Genomic DNA, 23,893 nt, shown 5'->3' with positions numbered 1-23,893 from the left:
AGTGTCCCTTTAACCCTTTGAGTGCTAAGCACTTTCCCACCTGGGTGCTAAGATTTTTTAAGTTTTTTTTTTTAACAAAATTTTTGTAACTTTTTTTTTTTCAGATCCCCAAGACTTACACTGTTGGAAAGGTTAGGCGATTACCTTTCCAATGGTGGGTCTTGGGGTCTGTAGCTGCTTAGATGCCTGAGATACAGGCTTCTAAGCAGCATTCCCCCTGCTCCTATACTTAACATTGTTAAGTATAAATAAAGTTGTGCAGTGACGTCATCACGTTATTGCGTGCGACGGCACCATGCAAAACGGGAAGCCCCGGCGATGTCTGTCACTATTCAAGTCCGATCACCGGTTTAGGAGCGGGTGGGAGCCCCCAGATCTCCCTCAAGGTGGGAGAGTGCTAATGACGGCTCAGAGCCGTGATTAGCACTCAAGGAACTTGAAACCCATATTTTTTTCTTTTATGATTCAGATATAGCATGTGATTTTAAACAACTTTCCAATTTACTTCTATTATTTAATTTGTTCTGTTGTCTTGGTAACCCTTGTTGAAAAGATTACTTAGGTAGGCTCAGGAGCTGCTGATTGGTGGCTGCACATTATGCCTGATGTTATTGGCTTACGCAATGCTTAGCTCCCAGAAGTGCATTGCTGCTTTTTCAACAAAGAATACCAAGAAAATGAGGCAAATTAGGTTATAGAAGTAAATTGAAAAGTTGTTTAAAATTGTATCCTCTATCAGAATCAAGAAAGAAACATTTTGGGTTTCATGTCCCTTTAATGATGATTTCAAAGGGCTTCTAGTTTCCTCTAGTTAGTGAAAATGTAAGTTTTTTTAATTTATATTTTACAGTGTTTTCAAAGGTCATTATTTAAAGTTTAATGAATAAATAAAAAATATATATTATGAGGTCAGTATCAGGTACATTAGAAAAAAATAATATCTAAAACTCATTTGTTAGATAAATATTTAAAAAAGATGAAGAAAATGTACTAAAATGATTTGGGGGGGCGGACATTAATTGAGAATGGTTACATTTTGATAAAAAAAGGTTTATTCTTGCCAGACACCTCTGTTTTTTATGCAAGTCCCAAAAAATTCCACAGCACCAGGAATGTAGATACAACTTTTGTTTACCACATTAATGGGAACTACGGCCTATTTAAATATTTTTTTAAATAAAATGTTGTGAAGGGTTGAACGTTTTTAGTTTGACCAAGATCTAATTTCACTTGAAAAATATAATTATAATAATTTCCAAATTTTAAAGGGACTTTAAACCCTAAAAATTACTTTCAGGATTCAAATAGAGAATACGATTTTAAACATTCCAATTTACTTATATTATCCAATTTGCTTTATTCTCTTGATATGCTTTCCTGAAAAGCATATCTAGATAGGCTCAGTAGCTGCTGATTGGTGCCTGCACATAGACGCCTCACGTGATTGGCTCACGCATGTGTATTGCTATTTCTACAACAAATGATAGTTAAAGAATAAAACAAATTAAATAATAGAAGTAAATTGGAATGTTGTTTAAAATTGTATTCTCTATCTGAATCATAAAATAAAAATTTGGGGTTTAATGTCCCTTTAAATTTGTCATTTACAGATTCAGTAATTATCCTTTTTTATTTTATTTAACTGACTACTTGACTTCATTGTAAGGTTAATTTTATGATTGCATTTCAGTATGGCTGAGTACGTTCCAGGAGCAGCAATGATGTTAGGATTTTATGAAAAATTCCAGAGAAATCCCTCAAAACAGATGAAATTAGTCCTTGCTCTTAGCTCCCCAAGAGCTATGAATGTTGTCCTTCAAGTACCAAAGGTAAATGTAAATATTTTAATCATTTTTCTTCACAACAAATTACACAAATATTTATAGACCGGAAGCTCTTCTGAGCTGGTTTGTGTTTTGGTGGTGAAATAACATTGTATTAATGTTCCTAACATATCATCCTTGTGTTCCAGATGACCCTGGTTTATCAAGCATTACAACTTCCACTGGCTGTAACTGCAGGTTGGCACGTACAGCCTGCTGATATTCAGGTGCCTACATGGAATATCTTTGCTGATGCTCCACAGATGCTGATGAATAGACTTCAAGGTCAGCACATCATATTACCTATCAAGCACCATGAGGCCTATTTATTAAAGGTCTGTCGGACCTGATCCGACAGTGCGGATCAGGTCCGAAAGACCTCGCTGAATGCGGAGAGCAATACGCTCTCCGTATTCAGCATTGCACAAGCAGCTCTTGTGAGCTGCTGGTGCAACGCCGCCCCCTGCAGACTCGCAGCCAATCGGCCACCAGCAGAGGGGTGTCAATAAACCCAATCGAACTCAATCGGGTTGAATTGTGGTGATGTCTGTCTGCCTGCTCAGAGCAGGCGGAGAGGGTTATGGAGCTTGATAAATGGGCCTCATACTCTTAGGTCTTTGAAAACTCATCCACTATATGAATATAAAAAAAATAAAAAAAATCTTAAAACAATATGAAACCCAAACATTTTATTTTGGGTTTCAGACAGAGCACATAATTTAAATCAAATTTCCAATTAACTTCTGTTATCAAATTTGATTTGGTTTCATGGTATTTTTTGTTGAAGCGATACCTAGGTTGGTGTTTGGAGCGCTACATGACAATAAATAGTGTTGCCATTTACTGCTCTTGTAAATGGATAACATTCATGCATAACTGCTGCCATATAGTGCGCTCCAGACGCATGCACGTCTCTGCACTTCAATTAAAAAAGCAAGAGAACAAATATAATTGGATAATAGAAGTAAACTAGAAATTTGTGTAAAATTACATGCTCTTTGTTAATCATGAAAGAAATATTTTGGCTTTTATGACCCTTTAATAATTTAGTTATCTTGAATATAATCTGTTCTTGTTTTATTTTATAGGAGAATGTGCAATAACCAGTAACAGTATAACAACCTTCAATGAAGTTAACTTTAACTACTCAATGCCTGGAAACTGCTTCCATATATTGGTTCAGGACGCCAGTTCTGATATGAAATTTTTGGTGATGATTAGGAATTCTCCACAATCTACAGAGTATAAAGATATCAATGTCAAACTTGGCAGCTTGTAAGTAACACAGTATAGTTTTGTATTGAACTTCTCTTAAAAGTTGATATATGGGGGCTGAATTATCAAGCTCTGAATGGAGCTTGATGCCCCTCTAAAGACCGCTGTTCCATAACTTGTCCGACTGTTTTGAGGCAGCGGACATCAATCAGCCCGATCCTATACGATCGGGTTGATTGACACCCCCTGCTAGCGGCCGATTAGACACAAATCTGCAGGGGGCAGTATTGCACAAGCAGTTCTGGTGAACTGCTTGTGCAATGATAAATGCTGACAGCGTATGCTGTCTGCATTTATCGATGTGCTGTGGACATGATACGCTACATCGTATCATGTCCACTCGCACTTTGATAAATATGCCCCATAATATCATTCCATTTTTTGTAAAAAAAAAAGTGCAGAAAATAGATTCAATTGAAGCATGTTCCAGTTTTACTTATGTCTACTTCAAATAAAAGGGTCAATAAAGAATTTTTTATATATGCAGTAAATAAATTATCAGTTAAAGGGACAGCCTACTCCAGAATTGTTATTGTTTAAAAAGATAGATAATCTCTTTATTACCCATTCCCCAGTTTTACATAACCAACACAGTTATATTAATACACTTTTTACCTCTGTGATTACCTTGTATATAAGCCTCGGCAGACTGCCTCTTATCTCAGTTCTTTTGACAGACTTGCATTCTAACCGATCAGTGCTGACTCATCAATAACTCCACAGGACCAGTGACCAAAATGTTATCTATTTGTTACACATGAACTAGCACTGTCTACCTGTGAAAAACTGTCAAAATGCACTGATTTTAAAAACGTAATTTTTTTTTTAAACTGAACTGTGTTGCATTGGTTTGCAGTCTAGAGATGAATACCATAAAATGCTTCTTGTGTATGTTTATGTTATTAATTTTCTGTGACCTATTAGAAAGGGATATTAATGAGCTCCTATACTGCTCAAGCAAACACTGGAAACATTATTTGGGTCCGGGTTCTGATCAGGGTCGGCTCCAGAACGAATTAAATGGGGGGGCATTTTTTTTTCACGAGGGGGCACGCATTTAAAAAGCATGTATGAGAGTCAAAATAAGAGCAGGCCTACTGTGGCAGTCCAGGGGTTACATTTATCAGATCTCTGGCTGTGCAGGAGTTAGATTTGTTTATATTTCTGGAAGTGCAGCGGTTACATGTGTCATATCTCAAGGAGTATAGGGGTTACATTTATAAGATGTGCCGCAGCAGTTACATTTACCAGATTTATGGCAGTGCAGGGGTTACATTTGTCATATCTCAGGAATGTCTCCCACATATGACACAGCCAGTGGACACTGTTTGCATGTGTAGCTCTACCAATGACCCTACTAATGATCAAATAAGATTTTATGCGACAATAAGTTTGAGTGCCAAGCAGTACATTACTTGTACAGATATTATTAATGATATTTACCAGCACACACACAGTATATACAGTATATATATACACACAAATTATATATATATATATACACACACATACACACAGTATATATATATATATATATATATGCACACACACGGTATATATGTATATACACATATATATATATATATATACACACAAACAATATATATATATATATATATACACACAGAGTGTGTGTATTGTGTGTATGTATGTATGTGTATATATATATATATATATATATATATATATATATGTATATATATATATATGTATATATATATATATATATATATATATATATATATATATATATATATATATATATATATATATACACAATAAAACAACATTGTGGCAAATAGGAGATGTTTTGAAACATGTAAATAATAAACATAAGGCTATTTCACTCATTGTCCCACAGTTACATGTGAAGTGTGCGTATGTGAGCTCCTATAATCTGACACACATTTTACACTGATCACTGCAGATAAAGCAGGCACAATGCACACTTGTTTTGTGTGACCTGCAGTGGGGAAACCAAGGAATTCCCAATTTGCTTCTTTATCTGTGGCTGCCAGGATATAAAGCACAATAGGGAAGGGATACTACTCTCACACACACATTGGTTATATGGCTGTGTTTTCACAAAATTACTTCTGCCTTCCCTCTCACTGACTGTTAGCTTCTCCCAGCACTTCCTGCAAAGGTCTGATGATGTCATCATCTCACTTCAGCTCTGTAGTAAGTGGGCTAGCAGGAGGAGGGTCATTGCAAGCCCTAGGTTAACTGTGAGAGCACCAGCAGGGAAATGCAACTTTATTTGTTATCTGGTTGTAAATAGAGGAGAGTAAAGAGATTAGCTGGGCCCTCCAGTGACGGATCTCCAGGGTCCAGTGGCTGCAAATGGTTGATGCGACATTTGGGACCCTGGACGTTCCGTCACTTTTAAAATGTAAACTTTTAAATAACTTCTTTTGCCCTGGGGGGCACAGCATTCCATTTGGGGGGGCATTGCCCACCAATGCCCCCCCTTAGAGCCGACCTTGGTTCTGATTATGAAAAAAACAACACAATCTTGTAAAATAAATGATGAAATATCATTACAAATTTTTAGTTACTGCACATAATTTAATATTTTTGTGGGGAGTTACATGCTCAGTGTTATGTCCCTTGAGTATGGTTATCTTATCTCCTTTGCTGTGGTCAATAAGATATATATGTAAATGAGGCCCTGAACCTGTATACAATCCATTTAAAGGGATATGAAACTAAAACATTTTCTTTAGGTTTTTTTTTTCAGATAGAAACTTTAAACAGCTTTCCAATTTACTTATATTATTTAATTTGTTTTGTTCTCTTGATATCCTTTGGTGCAAAGGATACCTAGGTAGGCTCAGCAGCTATTGATTGGTGGCTGCACATATATGTTATGTTATTGGCCCAGCCAATGCTCTCAACTAGATTCCAGTAATGCATTGTTGCTTCTTCAAAAAAAGATACCAAAAAAAAGAAGCAAATTATATAACAAAAATAAATTTAATTTTAAATTGTATTCACTCTATGAATCATGAAAGAAAAAGTTTGGAATGTATGTCCCTTTAAGTGTTCAGTACATTACTATTTACAGTAAAAAAACAACAACATATTTTTGGAAATACACAATGTAACTTGTATGTACTGTTTTCTTGTTCTAGTGATGTGGATATGTATTCCTTGTCTGGAGAACAGAAGCTTAAGGTTAATGGAATTGTGGTGCCAAAGCAGAGTTTGCCATACCAGCCTTCCTCTTGTAAGTGAAAACTAATGTTTTTTTTACAGTATTGCAAAATCAAGCTGTATAGTTTACTTTTTATCCCAACAGGTACAAATACATTGATTGACTTTTCATTTACTGTTAAAGCAGTCTGGTAACGTTTCCAAAATTGCTTGAAATCTGTTCCCTTAATCCACTGCCCTTTATGCATTTATTTACCTGTCCATATGACTAGCTGTTTTTTAAAGGGACATTAAACACTAAGGGCCAGATTACAAGTGGAGCACTAAATATCAGTGTGCGCTGGTATTACAAGTTAACAGCAATACGAACATGAGCTTGCGTTCGCATTGCTGGGAAGCATTGCACTCATGAGAGTGCGTTTCCAAAAGCTCTAATGGGAGCCTCATTCTTATGCCATCAGAAACAGCATCAGAATCCAAGCGCAGAGAAGGGGGTAAGTAGCGCAGCAGTTGCAACATTTGTAAATATATATGTAAATGCTGATATATACACATATTAAGACATAAATATGTATGTATATAAGTATATACTGTACATATATATTTACAGGGAACACACAGTTCCCACAGACCGCAATGTAGAGGGATCCCACCAACTTTAGACCCCAAATGGTAACTGTATATATATATATATATATATATATATACTTCTAGCAATGGAAACATATCCACTTGTTAAAATAGCAGTATTAAAGGGACATTAAACATTTTGTGATGGTAATATAAAATAATAAATCATATATATATATATATATATATATATATATATATATATATATATATATACTGTGTATATATATATATATATATATATATATATATATATATATATAATAAACTCTGTAATATATTTTCATTATTTATTTTGTCCTCTTTTCCTGTAATATCATTCTGAAATTGTGAGCTTTTCAGTTCCTGGAAATGGAAGTGCAGAACACTGTTATATTCACCACAGCCATTAACTGTTATATCCCACACAGCCATTGGCTGCACACTCTAGGGACCTATTTTTAACTGTCTCTAATTGGCCATAGCAGAGAAGGTAACCTAAATTACAACATGGCAGCTCCCATTGTTTTATAGACACTAAAACATTACACTTATTTTGTCAATATTTAAACAGCTTATTTCACTTTAAAAATGCATCTACATGTTATTCTCACACTAATGTTTTCTTTGGATGCATCCTGTCAAGCATTTATTTAGTGTTTAATCCCCCTTTAAGCATTTTCTTTTTATTTCTCTGTTAAAGGGACATAAATACTCATATGCTAAATCACTTGAAACTGATGCAGCATAACTGTAAAAAGCTGACAGGAAAATATCACCTGAGCATCTCTATGTAAACAAGGAAGATATTTTACCTCACAATTTCCTCAGCTCGCCAGAGTAAGTCCTTTGTAAAAAGTTATACTTCAGCTGCTGTCCAGCTGCAGGTAAAAAAAAATTAAAAAAAATGAAGAAATGAACTGCAGTCAATCAGCATCAGCAGTGCTGAGGTCATGAACTCTTTTACTGTGATCTCATGAGATTTGACTTAACTCTCATGAGATTTCATAGTAAACTTCCTTAAACTGAATAAGGAAATAAGATGAGTGTGCACAAGGCTCACTCCCTTGCCTGTCCCAGGACAGACATACTGATTTGCTGTTTAAAGTCCTTTACAATGGGATTTGAATACTTTTGAGGTAAAATAGCTTTCTGTTTTACATAGAGATGTTTAGGTTTCTAGTCAGCTTTTTACAGCTGTGCTGCATCACTTTCAAGTGTTTCAATATTTGGGTATCATGGCCCTTTAAATGAGGTATAAAAAGTACTAAATACAAAACATTCTAACACTGTGTTTTATTTTATTTTAGCTCCATTAATAACCATACGGAATGAAGGTGAAGGCATTTCCCTTTCAGCTCCAGACTTCGGAATTGATCAACTTTATTACGATGGAAAATTAAGCAAGGTACATCTGAACAAACTGATCACGCATTCTAAAATTACCATTATTGTTAACGGATATTGTTTTTTAACACGTTAGTTGTATATGGAATTTTAAAAAAAAAATCTAATGTTAAGTAATGCAAAAATGTGATATGCAGATATGGAGATAAGTCCAAAATGAAGACTTCTGTATATTTTGATACATATTAGTGTCATCAGCATAGAGAATTGCACTAATTCCTCATGTGTCTACAGGTTAGAACCACCTTATGGATGAAGGGAAGAACCTGTGGAATATGTGGTCACTCTGATGGTGAAAACTTACAGGAGTTCCAGATGCCAGATGGTAATGTTGCCAGAGATGAAGCAAGCTTTCTGCATTCTTGGATTCCAGCCGAAGAAGCTTGTTCTGGAGGTAATGGCAGAAAATCACCTACCTGAAAGCAACACTGGGGCCCATGGGCTGGTATTTCTGTCAAGGGCATGGCTGGGAGGTGGTGTGTAGGCATGGGTAGGTAGTTTATGGGAGGGGTCTAGATATCCCTTGAAACCAGGACATTTAAATAGGGGACATTAAAAGCGAGCTCCCAAATGTAACCATCCTAAAAAATGCTCTGCATATTCTGAATCATAAAGTAAATAACTAACAATGTTATTGATGTGTTTTTTTTGTTTTGTTTTTTGCAGCCTGTAAACTGCAGCGTACAATGGTGAAACTTGAGAAATCAGTTGATATTGATGAATATGAATCTAAATGTTATTCAGTCCAACCAGTTCTGCGATGTATAAAAGGATGTTCACCAGTTAGTACGACTCCGGTATCAGTTGGCTTCCACTGTCTGCCTGCAGGTAAAGATCTAGTACAGAGAATAGTGAAAAATGAGTAAAGTGAACTCAGAACCATTGAAAAACACATCTATAAAGGGGCAATGTAGTAACATTTTCTTTACTTGAATGTGTTCCCAAGGAACCATTTTACCCAATAAATTGTATTAAACTGTTTTCAAATAGCTCCTTTACCTTTATTTGTTCAATTTGAAATAGAAGCTGTTGCCTGTTAAATTAACCACTTATAATGGAACATATAATACTGGAGTATTGGCTATATAAATGTAAACAGAAGGCAGAAGCAGAAAACAACCTCCTAGTGGGGTTTTTGAGAGACAAACCAACTAATTTGAAAAGTTGTTCCTGCAGTAACTTTGAAAACAATTAACTCTTCTATGCTGCTTGCTGGAGCATGAGGGGAATATATTGACCTACGTCAACAAAGCCTGTTCTAGGGACGCAAGATTGGGGAAGCCTGTATATTTGATGTGGTAGTTAAATCACATAATGCTTCCTACTTGTAAGGTTTTCAAAAATTATATTTATTTATTTATCAATCAATTATACCCAATTGTATAATGGGGTTTCATGACCCTTAGGACATCCCTGGGCACAAAAAAGAGCTATATAGTTGGGGTGGGGGTTCATGGGCAGAATATTTCCTGGGGCCTAGGTCAGGAAAAAAGCTAAAAACACCACTGCTGAGTACACCATCCCTTTAAACTTGATGTAGTACATTTGTACTTATGACTTATTCAGATTGTGATAATTACTTGTAACATTATCATCAGATTAAGACAGTCTAGTTCTGATTATACAAATGACAAGATTGTAAAGAGGCTTGTGCAATTTTGCTCTCAAAAATATAGTTTGAGACTTTGCAGAAGATTATATTTATTACAAATTGTCCAATTCTTGATTAATTGACAACAAAAAACAGAAAAGCTCTTAAACAGAAAAAGAAAACTTTTTTCAATAGATTATATATTTTTTGTCTATTAATGACTTTAAATACCTAATACATTCTAATAATTAAGGTTCCCATGCCCTAATTCAGTACACTGAGGTCGTCCTCCTATACATTGCAATGCGTTATGAGAACGTATACGTTCCTCTGTATTCCTGCAGGGACCTTGATTATACCCAATCCAAGACAGCATTACAGTTTGTCTTGTCCTCTCCTAATCATGGCTACAGCAGATTGTGGCCAGTAAATTAGAAAGCCCTTAGAGAAACATATACTCTAAAAATTCCCTGCTTCCATTTGTAAAGGAATATTTAATCAACACATCCTGCTGTGTAAATAATGTAATTGTCTTCTATGTGTTATCATATTAAAGATACATTGAACTATTTTTGAATGTGTATATTTGTATGTTTCAGCAATTATGCACTAAAATGAAAAAGGGCTGCATGCAAAATAATATATTAACATACCGGTAACTTAAAATTGAGAGTTCTTGTATTTTAGGAATTTTAGTATTGTTTATCATATCTCCTTTGTTCTAGTAAGATACATATAAATTCCTATGCTGATCGAGCAATCACTGAGCAGAATTTTGCAGGGTCAAATCTACTCTAGCCTCTCAATTTTCATATTAAAATTAAACATCAGTGGGAAAAATGTGTAATGATTTTAAATTACAAAATGTTTTACTACTTATAATTAAATAGTCTTTGGAGAGTTACATTTTGAGTTACGTTACCTTTTAAAACATATTTTTTAAGTTTCGTATGACACACGTGAAACCCAGTTCCACCCATCTTAAACTCTTTTATTTTATCTACAGATGCTTCCACAGACTTTCTTGAAGGCCAAACCAAGATAGACAAGCCTGAAGATCTATTTGAGACAGTAGACGCTCATACAGAATGCTCCTGTGAATCTCTTAAGTGTAACTAATAATCTGCCACATGCATAAGAAAACAAAATGTTCATATAATTTTTGACTCATCAGTTCAAAGATATTTTATAGTATACTATTGTAAACATTTAAATTTCCAATAAATATTTGCATCCATATTGCCTTTTGTCATTTATTTATTAGCATTTGATTAATTTATGGTTATTTAAGCATGGACTTTTTATATTACTAGGCAAATCAGCTTAATTACAATGGTTAGCCTTGGTAGTCATGTAATGCAGGACAAATAGGGAAAACAAGAAATGTGTATGATTTAGAGGAATAGGGGCCGATATATCAAGCTCTAAAGACTGCTGCTCCATAACTTGTCCGCCTGATCTGAGGCTGCGGACAGAAATCAACCCGATCGAATACAATCGCTGCTGGTGCAAAGATAAATACCGACAGCATATGCTGTTAGCATTTATTGATGTGCAGCGGACATGATACGCTACATCGTATCATGTCCTCTCGCACTATGTTAAATATACCCCATAGTGTCCAACTGTTTTAAATGTAAGACCATGATGTATCATATTTTAGTTCCAGTATGACTGAAGAAACAAACTAAATATTGGACTAGCTGAAACAAAAATATACTTCAGTATAAACACATTTTAGGGGGAGTGACAGGGGAGTAAGAGAAAGTTAGATGTTAAATTGTGGGAAAGACAAACAAACTGGGGGTGGGCAGAGCTATGACAGAAAGAGGCTGCATTATGGAATAATTGTTATGATGAGGAAAATGAAAAAGAGAAAAATGGAGGCAAGATAGGATTATTTTAGCAGGTAAAGAGAATAAATAGAGTTAAGGAATGCAGATTTTGGCATCTACTTATCAAGCCGTCAACCGCAAATATGCTGGAATTCCGGAGCATATTAGTGGCGAGCCTGATTCCCCTTAGTTATCAAACCCTACAGACCGGCAAAAGTAGAATTTTGTGATGTAACATACGATCCGCCGGGCAAAGTCCGACACAGATCGATGCTTACGTCATTACAGATGTTCGGAATGCAAATTCGGCACTATCTGACTACTTTTGCTAGTTAAAAAATTCCTAACAGGTACGCTCGCCACTATTCCAGCCCAGCGTACCCTGGAGGCGGCAGATAGCATAGGAATCAATGGGAGACTGAAAGCAGCGAAAGCTCATGTTCGCTGCTGCCCGATATCCCATTGATTCCTATGGTAATGTTTACACCTAACACCCTAACATGTACCACAAGTCTAAACACCCCTAATCTGCCGCCCCCTACATCGCCGTCACCTACATTATACTTATTAACCCCTAATCTGCCCCCCCTACACCGCCGCCACCTACATTATACTTATTAACCCCTAATCTGCCGCCCCGACACTGCCGCCACCTACATAATGTTATTAACCCCTAATCTGCCACCCCCTATACCGCTGTCACTATATTAAATTTATTAACCCCTAAGCCTAAGTCTAACCCTAAACCTAACACCCCCTAACTTAAATATAATTTAAATAAATCTAAATAAATATTCCTATCATTAAATAATTTATTCCTATTTTAAACTAAATACTTACCTATAAAATAAACCCTAAGCTAGCTACAATATAACTAATAGTTACATTGTAGCTAGCTTAGGGTTTATTTTTATTTTACAGGCAAGTTTGTATTTATTTTAACTAGGTAGAATAGTTATTAAATAGTTATTAACTATTTAATAACTACCTAGCTAAAATAAATACCAATATACCTGTAAAATAAAACCTAACATTATGTTACACTAACACCTAACACTTACACTACACTATAATTAAATTAATTCCCAACATTAAATACAATTAAATACAATTAAATAAAATTATCTAAAGTACAAAAAAAAAAAACACACTAAATTACAGAAAATAATAAACAAATTACAAGATTTTTAAACTAATTACACCTAATCTAATCCCCCTAACAAAATAAAAAAGCCCCCCCAAAATAAAAAAAGCCCTACCCTACACTAAATTACAAATAGCCCTGAAAAGGGCCTTTTGCGGGGCATTGTCCCAAAGTAATCAGCTCTTTTACCTGTAAAAGAAATTACAAATCCCCCCCAGCATTAAAACCCACCACCCACACAACCAACCCTACTCTAAAATCCACCCAATACCCCCTTAAAAAAACCTAACACTAACACCTTGAAGATCACCTTACTGGGAGAAGTCTTCACCCAACCTGGCCGAAGTCCTCAATTAATCCGACAGAAGTGGTCCTCCAGACGGGCAGAAGTGGTCCTCCAGACGGGCAGAAGTCTTCATCCAGACAGCATCTTCTATCTTCATCCATCCGGCACTGAGCGGCTCCATCTTCAAGACATCCGACGTGGAGCATCCTCTTTGGCCGACGTCTTCTTGTTGAATGAAGGTACCTTTAAGTGACATCATCCAAGATGGCGTCCCTCAGATTCCGATTGGCTGATAGAATTCTGTCAGCCAATCGGAATTAAGGTAGAAAAAAATCCTATTGGCTGATGCAATAAGCCAATCGGATTTAAGTTCAATCCTATTGGCTGATGCAATCAGCCAATAGGATTGAGCTCACATTCTATTGGCTGATTGGAACAGCCAATAGAATGCGAGCTCAATCCTATTGGCTGATTGGATCATTCAATCAGATTTTTTCTACCTTAATTCCGATTGGCTGATAGAATTCTATCAGTCAATCAGAATCTAAGGGACGCCATCTTGGATGACGTCACTTAAAGGTACCTTCACTCAACAAGAAGACGTCGGCCGAAGAGGATGCTCCACGTCGGATGTCTTGAAGATGGAGCCGCTCTGCGCCGGATGGATAAAGATAGAAGATGCCGTCTGGATGAAGACTTCTGCTCATCTGGAGGACCACTTCTGCCCATCTGGAGGACCACTTCTGCTGGATTCGTTGAGGACTTCGGCCCGGTTAGGTGAAGACTTCTCATGGTAAGGTGATCTTCAAGGGGTTAGTGTTAGGTTTTTTTAAGGGGGTATTGGGTGGGTTTTAGAGTAGGGTTGGTTGTGTGGGTGATGGGTTTTAATGTTGGGGGGATTTGTAATTTTTTTTACATGTAAAAGAGCTGATTACTTTGGGACAATGCCCCCCAAAAGGCCCTTTTAAGGGCTATTTGTAATTTAGTGTAGGGTAGGGCTTTTTTTTGGGGGGGGGGATTTTTTATTTTGTTAGGGGGATTAAAATAGGTGTAATTAGTTTAAAAATCTTGTAATTTGTTTATTATTTTCTATAATTTACTGTTTTGTTTTTTTGTACTTTAGATAATTTTATTTAATTGTATTTAATTTAGGGAATTAATTTAATTATAGTGTAGTGTTAGGTGTTAGTGTAACTTAGGTTAGGTTTAATTTTAAAGGTACTTTTGTATTTATTTTAACTAGGAAGTTATTAAATAGTTAATAACTATTTAATAACTATTCTACCTAGTTATAATAAATACAAACTTGCCTGTAAAATAAAAATAAACCCTAAGCTAGATACAATGTAACTATTAGTTATATTGTAGCTATCTTAGGGTTTATTTTATTGGTAAGTATTTAGTTTTAAATAGGAATAATTTATTTAATGATAGGAATATTTATTTAGATTTATTTAAATTATATTTAAGTTAGGGGGTGTTAGGGTTAGGGTTAAACTAAACTAATAAATTTAATATAGTGGCGGCGGTGTAGGGGTTGCAGATTAGGGGTTAATAAATATAATGTAGGTGATGGCGGTGTAGGGGGCGGCAGATTAGGGGTTAATAAGTATAATGTAGGTGGCGGTGGTGTAGGGGGCGGCAGATTAGGGGTTAATAAGTATAATGTAGGTGGCGGCGGTGTAGGGGCGGCAGATTAGGGGTTAATAAGTATAATGTAGGTGGCGGTGGGCTCCGGGAGCGGCGTTTTAGGGGTTTAACACTTTATTTTGTTGCGGCAGGGTCTGTGAGCGGCGGTTTAGGGGTTAATACATTTATTAGAGTTGCGGTGGGCTCTGGGAGTGGTGGTATAGGGGGTAAACAGTATAGTATAGTGTGGGTGTTTAGTGACAGCATACCAATAAAGCTGTGAAAAAGCCGAAGAGCAGTGAGATTGATGACTGTTAGTTAACAACAGTCTGCCGCTCATCACCCCGTACTAGGTGCACAGCTTTTTGAAAGCTTTTTGGTAACTTTGGAGAACATATTCAGGTCTGCGGCCGCAATGTTAGGCGATCTTAGGCGAGCATATTGGTGCCGTCGAATGCAAGTAAGTTGACGGCTTGATAAGTAGATGCCATAGCCTGTCTAGTATTAGACATATGCTCAACCAATGAAGCACACAGCTAAGAGAGGGCAAACTCAAGCATGGATTTGCAGAACATACATAAATATAAGGGGCCTATGTAATCGGTAGATCTGACCTCGTCTCTTTTTAAAATGAAAACATTGTTAAACTGTGCTTCAATATTTCCTCAAAGCTGCATTTTAACATGTTACAGGCTTCCTTTTAAGGAGTCATGAAGGGGAATCAGACTGACAATCCCCTTACTAACCTCCACATCTCTACTCCACCAAATTAATTACACCCACGGAGGAGTGAATGGCTACCTTTAAGGCCCCGAAGAGATTTGGGCAGTTTTTCTAATGCAAACTAGTAACATAAAATGTACTGATTAATAAAAAAATTGATTAAACAAAAGAAGCAGAAATAAAATAGGTTATAATTCATATATATCTTATTATAGAGATTTACACAAGGGGGGGGGGGGCGGAACAACCACCAATTACAGATTTATACATTCTAGATAAATGTAATAAAATCCAATAACATATATTACTAGACTTTTTCAGATCATGAGCTGCCTTGTATAGAGCCAAATAGGGGAATACAACAGAATAAAATGAAAATTCTCAACCACTTTCCTCACACAATTCTCCTCTGTAGATGTGTCACTAAAGTATACAATACAGCCCCTAAAGTATACAATATAGCACAAATTCATTTTAATAAAAATGACTATCGGACATTGGGGGTTTTAAACAACCTACAGCAGAGCGCCACAGGCTCTACACTAATAGAATTAGAGGATAACCAGACCCCAAATTTACTTGATTTATCTATTCATGAGCAGAGTGATAATATTGAGCATTGTAATTTTAAAAAGAAATCTAGCTTCTACCCTTACTCAGCCCAAGGGGAATATATTACCGCATTCAACAAACTCGTTAGTGGGGATTTGAAAAAATTATGGGAGTCCAAAGATAAAACTTGGATAACAAAATACAATGATAACCTCTCACTACAAGAGAGAAGTACTTTAAAACTGTTACAAAATAATACAAATATTATAATAAGGGCAGCGGATAAGGGCGTGGGGGTCGTAATACAAGACAGGAGTGACTACCTCCAGGAAGCTAATAATATTCTCAGTAATACTCAAACATACAAGAAACTCCATTTTGACCCCACCCTAAAATTTAAGAAAGAATTATGTATCATTTTAAAAGATGCTAAGAATGATAATATTCTTAGTAGTGATGAATTTAATTTTTTAATGGAATCACACCCAACAATACCCACCTTTTATCACTTGCCCAAGGCGCACAAAACACTAATAGCACATCCTGGTAGACCCATTATATCAGGTATAGGGTCCCTCACTAATAAACTTTCTGTGCATGTGAGTCCTTATTACCCTACCGGCAGTGTCTCAATAGTCTCCGGCGCTCTTCATCCAGACTTGGTATATTCCGACTGAGATGGTTTTTTTGGCTTAGGACACAAGAATCCTACCAGAAAGGATCATTTTCTATTTGAACTTGCTTAATGTGACTTTAAACACTTGTGATTATGTATTTTGTGATATTACTTACTTTGCAATAAATAATCTGCATTTGAGTCGGGCTGCGCCTGTTTTCTACTTTCATACAGCCATATTTCTTTCAATGTGTTCACAACATCGAATACATAAAATAAAGTGTATTTTTGGAAATCTATTTAATTCAAAAGGTGCATGAAAGCAGAAAATTCTCTGTCATGATTTTGACAGAGCATAACATTTTAAACAACATTCACGTTTACTTATATTATTTAATTTGCTTCATTATCTTGTTATCCTTTGCTGAAAGGTTTATCTAGGAAAGCTCAGGAGCAGTAAAGAACCTAGCTTCTATCTGCTGATTGGTGGATGCATATATATACTGATTGTCATGGCTCACCCATGTGTTCACTTAGAAACCAGTAGTGTATTGATGCTCCTTCAACAAATGATACCAAGAGAATGAAGCAAATTTGATAATAGAAGTAAATTTGAAAGTTGTTTAAAATTGTATGTTCTACATAACTAATGAAAGATACATTTAGGGTTTCATGTCCCTTTAAAAGTTACATTTGAATTTCATGCTCACAGTGCTAGATTATTTGGATAACAACAATGTTGAATCAATACATGACACGATGTTGAAAAGTTAAATTAAGAATAAATATCAGGACATAAAATCTCTAAAAAGTATATTCGCCAACATGGCGCATCCAATATCGTGATCCAATCAAATTACTGAATTTTCACCTTTGCATGTGACATTTTATGCAACATGGCGCATCCCATATCGCGGAACAACATGATCCAATCAAATTAGGGAATTTACACCTTTGCAGCATGTCAATAACAATTGTATTTCTATTTAAAAAAACAAGCATGTGCTATATTGTTAAATAGCAAGCGTGTTTGTTCTGTGTAATGCACATCTTCACATAATGTAATGCTAGATAACATAATAATGTGATATGTGAAATATAATCCATTGTTGTTAATAAATATATGTATTTCCTTAGAATAGTAAGATTAGGAAATATTTTGGAAGCATCAAGGTTTAACAGAAATAGTGCTACTACATACATCACGAAAATGTGTATTGTGTATACATTATAGGTTACCTATAGCAATATATCGACTGATAACTAAATCTAATAAAACATCATAGAAACAGATTAATAATCTAAAATATGTGTGCATTACACACAGTGATTTCTTATGTTCTTCTACTACAAAAAGTTTTCATGAGAATTGGAATATATGTGTTGTCAACATTCAGATTATAGTTTTAAATATATTATATGTGTATGTTGATTAAAACAAAATTAGATATTAAAAAGTACCTTTTAAATGCATATCCATAATTTGATAACTGTTGTCAGCATCACTTAAGAATTATCAATATAAAATCACTTTTTATTATAAATGACATTAATACTTAAAGAAGAAATATAACATTTTAATTAAATGATTTTTTTATTATGATAAATATGATTTATGAAGGTCATAAAACATAATTAAATAAGATAATAGGACCAATAAGTGAGAATGATAATATAGCCCCTTTGTAGCCATCTGCCAAGGTGACATAGTGCATCACAGTCCTTTCAGGGAGTTGACAAGGGCAAACAAAGGCCAACATAGCCCCTTTGGAGCCATATGACAAGGGCAAACAAAGTGCAACAGGCACAACAATAAAAAGAAAACAAAAACTAAGCCAATGGCCAACCATCAGAACATGTTATATGGATGGAGGAGTTACTCCTGCTCACTTGGGGCATCTCCAGACTCTCCACTTACTGGGGCATCCTCCTCACGTTCCTCAGCCTGAGGTTCTGCAGCTGCAGCTTGCTGCCTTGCTTCCATACGGAGCATGCAATTAAGCATAAGCCGATTAAGCTGCAGCTGCAGAACCATGTAGTCCTGCATCTTTCCCAGCCGCTGATGGCAACTCAGCATGGATCCCTCCAATCTAGCTAGAGCCTCTAGCATCAACCATGCTGAGTCACAACCTAAACAAAAATAATTATTTTAAAATTAATATAAATTACAGAACAAAATTAAAATATATCAAAGGGACATTGTACTAATTTAAATATAATTCAGGAGCATAATAAAATATACTATTTTGAAGAACAATTACACATTAAATATGTTCTTCAAAGATAAAACATTAAGATATAAAATAAAATAAAAAATCTTTCTTTAGTTTATGATACACAGGGAAAGGGGTTGTGATTAAATAAAATAAAAAAATATTTTCGCACATATTTGATATCCAAATTATAGACTACTAGTCCTAAAGCCTGTGTACACGGGCCATTTTTTGCAGTACAGCGGTCCCACCCCTTGCTCTCTCTCTCTCTATATCCCCTCTCTTTTACTCTCTCTTTCTCCCCTCTCTTTTGCTCTCTCTCTCTCCCCTCTCTTTTGCTCTCTCTCCCCCTCTTTTGCTCTCTCTTTCTCCCCTCTCTTTTGCTCTCTCTTTCCCCCTCCTCTCTTTTGCTGTCTCTCTCCCTATTTTGCTGTCTCTCTCCCTCTTTTGCTCTCTCTCTCCCTCTCTTTTGCTCTCTCTCTCCCCCCTCTCTTTTGCGCTCTCTCCCCCTCTCCCTTTTGCGCTCTCTCCCCCCTCTCTTTTGAGCTCTCTCCCCCCTCCCCTTTTGCGCTCTCTTTCTCCCCTTTTGCTCTCTCTCTCCCCCCTCTCTTTTGCTCTCTCTTTCTCCCCTCTCTTTTCCCCCTCTCTTTTGCTCTCTCTCTCCTCCCTCTCTTTTGCTCTCTCTTTCCCCCCTCTCTTTTGCTCTCTCTCCCCCCTCTCTTTTGCTGTCTCTCTCCCTCTTTTGTTGTCTTTCTCCCTATTTTGCTCTCTCCCTCTTTTGCTCTCTCTCCCTCTCTTTTGCTCTCTCTCTCCCCCCTCTCTTTTGCACTATCTCCCCCTCTCCCTTTTGCGCTCTCTCCCCCTCTCTTTTGTTTTCTCTCCCCCCTCTCTTTTGCTCTCTCTTTCTCCCCTCTCTTTTGCTCTCTCTCTCCCCCCTCTCTTTTGCTCTCTCTTTCTCCCCTCTCTTTTCCCCCTCTCTTTTGCTCTCTCGCTCTCCCCCTCTCTTTTGCTCTCTCTCTCCCCCCCTCTCTTTTGCTGTCTCTCACCCTCTTTTGTTGTCTTTCTCCCTCTTTTGCTGTCTCTCTCCCTCTTTTGCTCTCTCTCTCCCTCTCTTTTGCTCTCTCTCCCCCCTCTCTTTTGCACTCTCTCCCCCTCTCCCTTTTGCGCTCTCTACCCCTCTCTTTTGTGCTCTCTCCCCCCTCTCTTTTGCTCTCTCTTTCTCCCCTCTCTTTTGCTCTCTCTCTCTTCCCTCTCTTTTGCTCTCTCTTTCTCCCCTCTCTTTTCCCCCTCTCTTTCTCCCCTCTCTTTTCCCCCTCTCTTTTGCTCTCTCTCTCTCCCCCTCTCTTTTGCTGTCTCTCTCCCTCTTTTGTTGTCTTTTTCCCTCTTTTGCTGTCTCTCTCCCTCTCTTTTGCTCGCTCTCCCTGCTCTCTTTTGCTCTCACTCTCTCCCCCTCTTTTGCTCTCTCTTTCTCCCCTCTCTTTTGCTCTCTCTCTCCCCCTCCTCTCTTTTGCTGTCTCTCCCTCTCTTTTGCTCTCTCTCTCCCCCCTCTCTTTTGCGCTCTCTCCCCCTTTCCCTTTTGCGCTCTCTCCCCCTCTCTTTTGCTCTCTCTCTCTCTCCCCTCTCTCTTTTGCTCTCTCTTTCTCCCCTCTCTTTTGCTCTCTCTCTCTCCCCCCCCTCTATTTTGCTCTCTCTTTCTCCCCTCTCTTTTCCCCCTCTCTTTTGCTCTCTCTCTCTCCCCCTCTCTTTTGCTGTCTCTCTCCCTCTTTTGTTGTCTTTCTCCCTCTTTTGCTGTCTCTCCCCCTCTTTTGCTCTCTCTCTCCCTCTCTTTTGCTCTCTCTCTCCCCCCTCTCTTTTGCGCTCTCTCCCCCTTTCCCTTTTGCGCTCTCTCCCCCTCTCTTTTGTGCTCTCTCCCCCCTCTCTTTTGCTTTCTCTTTCTCCCCTCTCTTTTGCTCTCTCTCTCCCCCCTCTCTTTTGCTCTCTCTTTCTCCCCTCTCTTTTCCCCCCTCTCTTTTGCTCTCTCTCTCTCCCCCCTCTCTTTTGCTCTCTCTCTCCCCCCCTCTCTTTTGCTGTCTCTCTCCCTCTTTTGTTGTCTTTCTCCCTCTTTTGCTGTCTCTCTCCCTCTCTCTTGCTCGCTCTCCCTGCTCTCTTTTGTTCTCTCTCTCTCCCCCCTCTTTTGCTCTCTCTTTCTCCCCTCTCTTTTGCTATTTTTCTCCCCCTCCTCTCTTTTGCTGTTTCTCTCCCTATTTTGCTCTCTCTCTCCCCCCTCTCTTTTGCGCTCTCTCCCCCCTCTCTTTTACGCTCTCTCCCCCCTCTCTTTTGCGCCCGCTCCCCCCTCTCTTTTGTCCTCTCTCCACCCTCTCTTTTGTGCTCTCTCCACCCTCTCTTTTGTGCACTTTCCCCCCTCTCTTTTGTGCACTCTCCCCCTCTCTTTTGTGCACTCTCCCCCCTCTCTTTTGTGCTCTCTCCCCCCCTCTCTTTTGTGCTCTCTCCCCCCCTCTCTTTTGTGCTATCTCCCCCCTCTCTTTTGTGCTATCCCCCCCTCTCTTTTGTGCTATCTCCCCCCTCTCCTTTGCTCACTCTCCCCAATCTCTTTTGCTCACTCTCCCCCCTCTCTTTATCCCCCTCTTCTGCTCTCACTATCCCCTTCTTTTTAGAGCTCTCTGTCTTACTCACTGTGCACAGCCACACACCCGGCACCTGGCTCCGCCTAGCCCCGCCCGCGTCATGCTCGGCCCGCCCATGTCACAATCGGCCCCGCCCGGTCATGCCCACGCCACGCCTGGCCACGCCCACACCACATACGCCGGTCACGCCCACTCCACCACACGCGACGCTGGGGGAAGACAGTTAGAAGGCCAGGTGTGTTTGTCCTTGTGCGCAGTCTCTACTGCGCATGACGGCTTCAGACAAACACACTTTTATAATATAGGATATCATTTTTTAAATAAAAAATGTTGATGATAATTTCAAACAATGTAAATATGAAACATTTACATTCATATCATAAATAAATGTTTTAGAAATAAATGTTTGTAACATAACTAAATTTAGGGATAATTAGATCAGTATAAGGTCCCTTTAAGAATGTATAGTCTAATGTTGATTTGTAATGATACTTACATCTGTGGCTGGGAAGGAGAACAAGATACCCAGGCAGAGGAAGGTGAGGATCAGGGAAAACGGGTTGGTGGGGAGGATGGGTGTGGAATGGTGGGGCATGCTCAGGTGGGTCCTGCACAGGTGAGGAAGGTGGGGCATGCTCAGGTGGGGCCTGCACAGGTGGGGAAGGTGGGGCCTGTGCAGTTGGGGCCTGCACAGGTGGAAAATGTGGGTCTGAGCAGTTGAGGCCTGCACAGGTGGGGCCTGTGAAGTTGGGGCCTGAGCAGGTGGGGCAGGAGCAGGATGGGAAAGATGGGTAGAGTGGCGGGGCAGTTTGGGAAGGGAGAGGACGGGAATGACGGGAAGAGCGGCAAGGGGGGGCAGGGGGGGGGGAGGTAAAGAAGGGTTGACAGGGTGATGCCCAGAAGTGGACGGTCTATCTGAAATATATAATACAATTGTTTCAATACATATATTATCTGAAAATATATTATTTACATTTCAAATTAATATTTATAATCATTTGAAATATGTAATTATTTATTTTGCTCACAAATTAGACAAAGTCACAATAATGACTATGTTTAAAGGTATCAATTGATTTGAATCAAGTCTAATTTTAACTATTATTGAATTAATCCTTGAAACTATAATGTTTGCTCAATGGAACTTTCTCTTGAACATTTAAAAAATAGATTAAAAAGCAAATGTTGCAAAGTCATCATTATGTGCTAATCTTTATGATTTTACAATATTACATTTCTCTTTTTGATAAAAAAATATCAGTACACATGTATGCATTTGATATAGAAAAGACATAGAGGTCCATCTCTTATGTGATGTACTGGTCATCATTGGATCACATCTCGAGTGCATTATTAAATGCGACCAACATAGAGTACTTTTAGACACATGCCTGTGGATTGATTTATGAGAGTCCACTAATTGGATAATATGGGAGTGTGTCATATGAGCAAATATTAATGGCCACTCCACATAGGCTTTGAAACAAGGTAATCACTGATGACTAAATAGATTAAGATGATTGCCTTGGTAATGTTAAATATAATTATTTTAAGCTTGATGGTTCAATCAATTACTATTCAAAACATTTACACAGTAGACAGTACCTTTCCTATTAACTATTAACACTAGAATGCTATCTGTCATTACATTTCCATAGTATTTATTTTGAATATATCTTTTACATTCAGATTAAATGTATGTCATCCCAATCTTAATAGACACATTCAGACTTCTAGGTTATAGAAATATTAATGTTTGTCTTAGTGAAATGGACAGTCTACACATAAATCATGTTAAAAACCCTTTACTGATCATACATCATGAAATGAAATCAATAATTTTCAACATGATTATGATTTATGTATACTTAGAAATAGCTAATAAGCTGAGAACAATGATGACATAACAAACTGGTCTGCATCTAGGCACTCAGATGAATAGTCTGTACAATTCTAAGATGATTATTGTATTCTGAATTTCTATGTTCATGCTGCATGATATAGAAAGGGGGGCATTAGTGTTTTTAAAAATGAATGTGATAATATTTTTTAACAGGACCAAGGTGTAGACTTTATTTTGAGTCAAAACTAATATTTATAAACAATACACGTTATATAAAGGTTGGCATATATATTTGACGTACCATCAGCCTCCAAGGGAACCACTTTCTCCTCCGCCACACATGTAACATTCAGATCTGTAAAACATAATATGTTGTGGAAATGTTAAAATCTAAAATTGAAACGTGTTAAAATCTACCATTAAAACGTGTTAAAATCTACAATGAAACATGTGTTACTTGTGCTCAAGTACACACATCAGTGTTGCATTAAAGAGATAATGAACAAAATTAATGAATTTCAGTATTTAGATGGAGCATGCAATTTTAATTAAATATATAATTTTCGA

The 23,893-nt window shown here is 37.5% G+C and overlaps 2 protein-coding genes across 5 annotated transcripts in view; one reads left to right on the top strand and one right to left on the bottom strand.

Moving 5' to 3' along the window:
* Positions 1-11,098, top strand: part of LOC128640823 (vitellogenin-A2) — a 34,818-nt gene extending 23,720 nt beyond the window's left edge. Inside the window, exons 28-35 of the mRNA XM_053693247.1 lie at positions 1,691-1,829; positions 1,973-2,108; positions 2,912-3,098; positions 6,233-6,327; positions 8,174-8,271; positions 8,505-8,664; positions 8,937-9,098; positions 10,868-11,098. Coding sequence (XP_053549222.1) covers positions 1,691-1,829; positions 1,973-2,108; positions 2,912-3,098; positions 6,233-6,327; positions 8,174-8,271; positions 8,505-8,664; positions 8,937-9,098; positions 10,868-10,980 — 1,090 coding nt within the window. The 3' untranslated portion in view covers positions 10,981-11,098. The remainder of the gene's footprint in view (positions 1-1,690; positions 1,830-1,972; positions 2,109-2,911; positions 3,099-6,232; positions 6,328-8,173; positions 8,272-8,504; positions 8,665-8,936; positions 9,099-10,867) is intronic.
* Positions 9,019-23,893, bottom strand: part of LOC128640824 (vitellogenin-A2) — a 67,735-nt gene continuing 52,860 nt past the window's right edge. The window contains exons 18-20 of one of the 4 annotated variants that reach the window (XR_008399396.1): positions 23,628-23,681; positions 21,980-22,398; positions 18,268-18,776 (exon numbers count right to left, since the gene is read on the bottom strand). The gene's annotated coding sequence lies outside the window, so the exon portion shown is untranslated. Of the gene's footprint in view, positions 9,107-18,267; positions 18,777-21,979; positions 22,399-23,627; positions 23,682-23,893 lie in introns of those variants that run through there. The other 3 variants (XR_008399397.1, XR_008399398.1, XM_053693248.1) reach the window with 3 other exon arrangements.

Source organism: Bombina bombina, chromosome 10, assembly GCF_027579735.1.
Source record: "Bombina bombina isolate aBomBom1 chromosome 10, aBomBom1.pri, whole genome shotgun sequence".
Lineage (NCBI taxonomy): Eukaryota > Metazoa > Chordata > Amphibia > Anura > Bombinatoridae > Bombina > Bombina bombina.
This window is presented reverse-complemented; position numbering and strand designations above follow the sequence as displayed.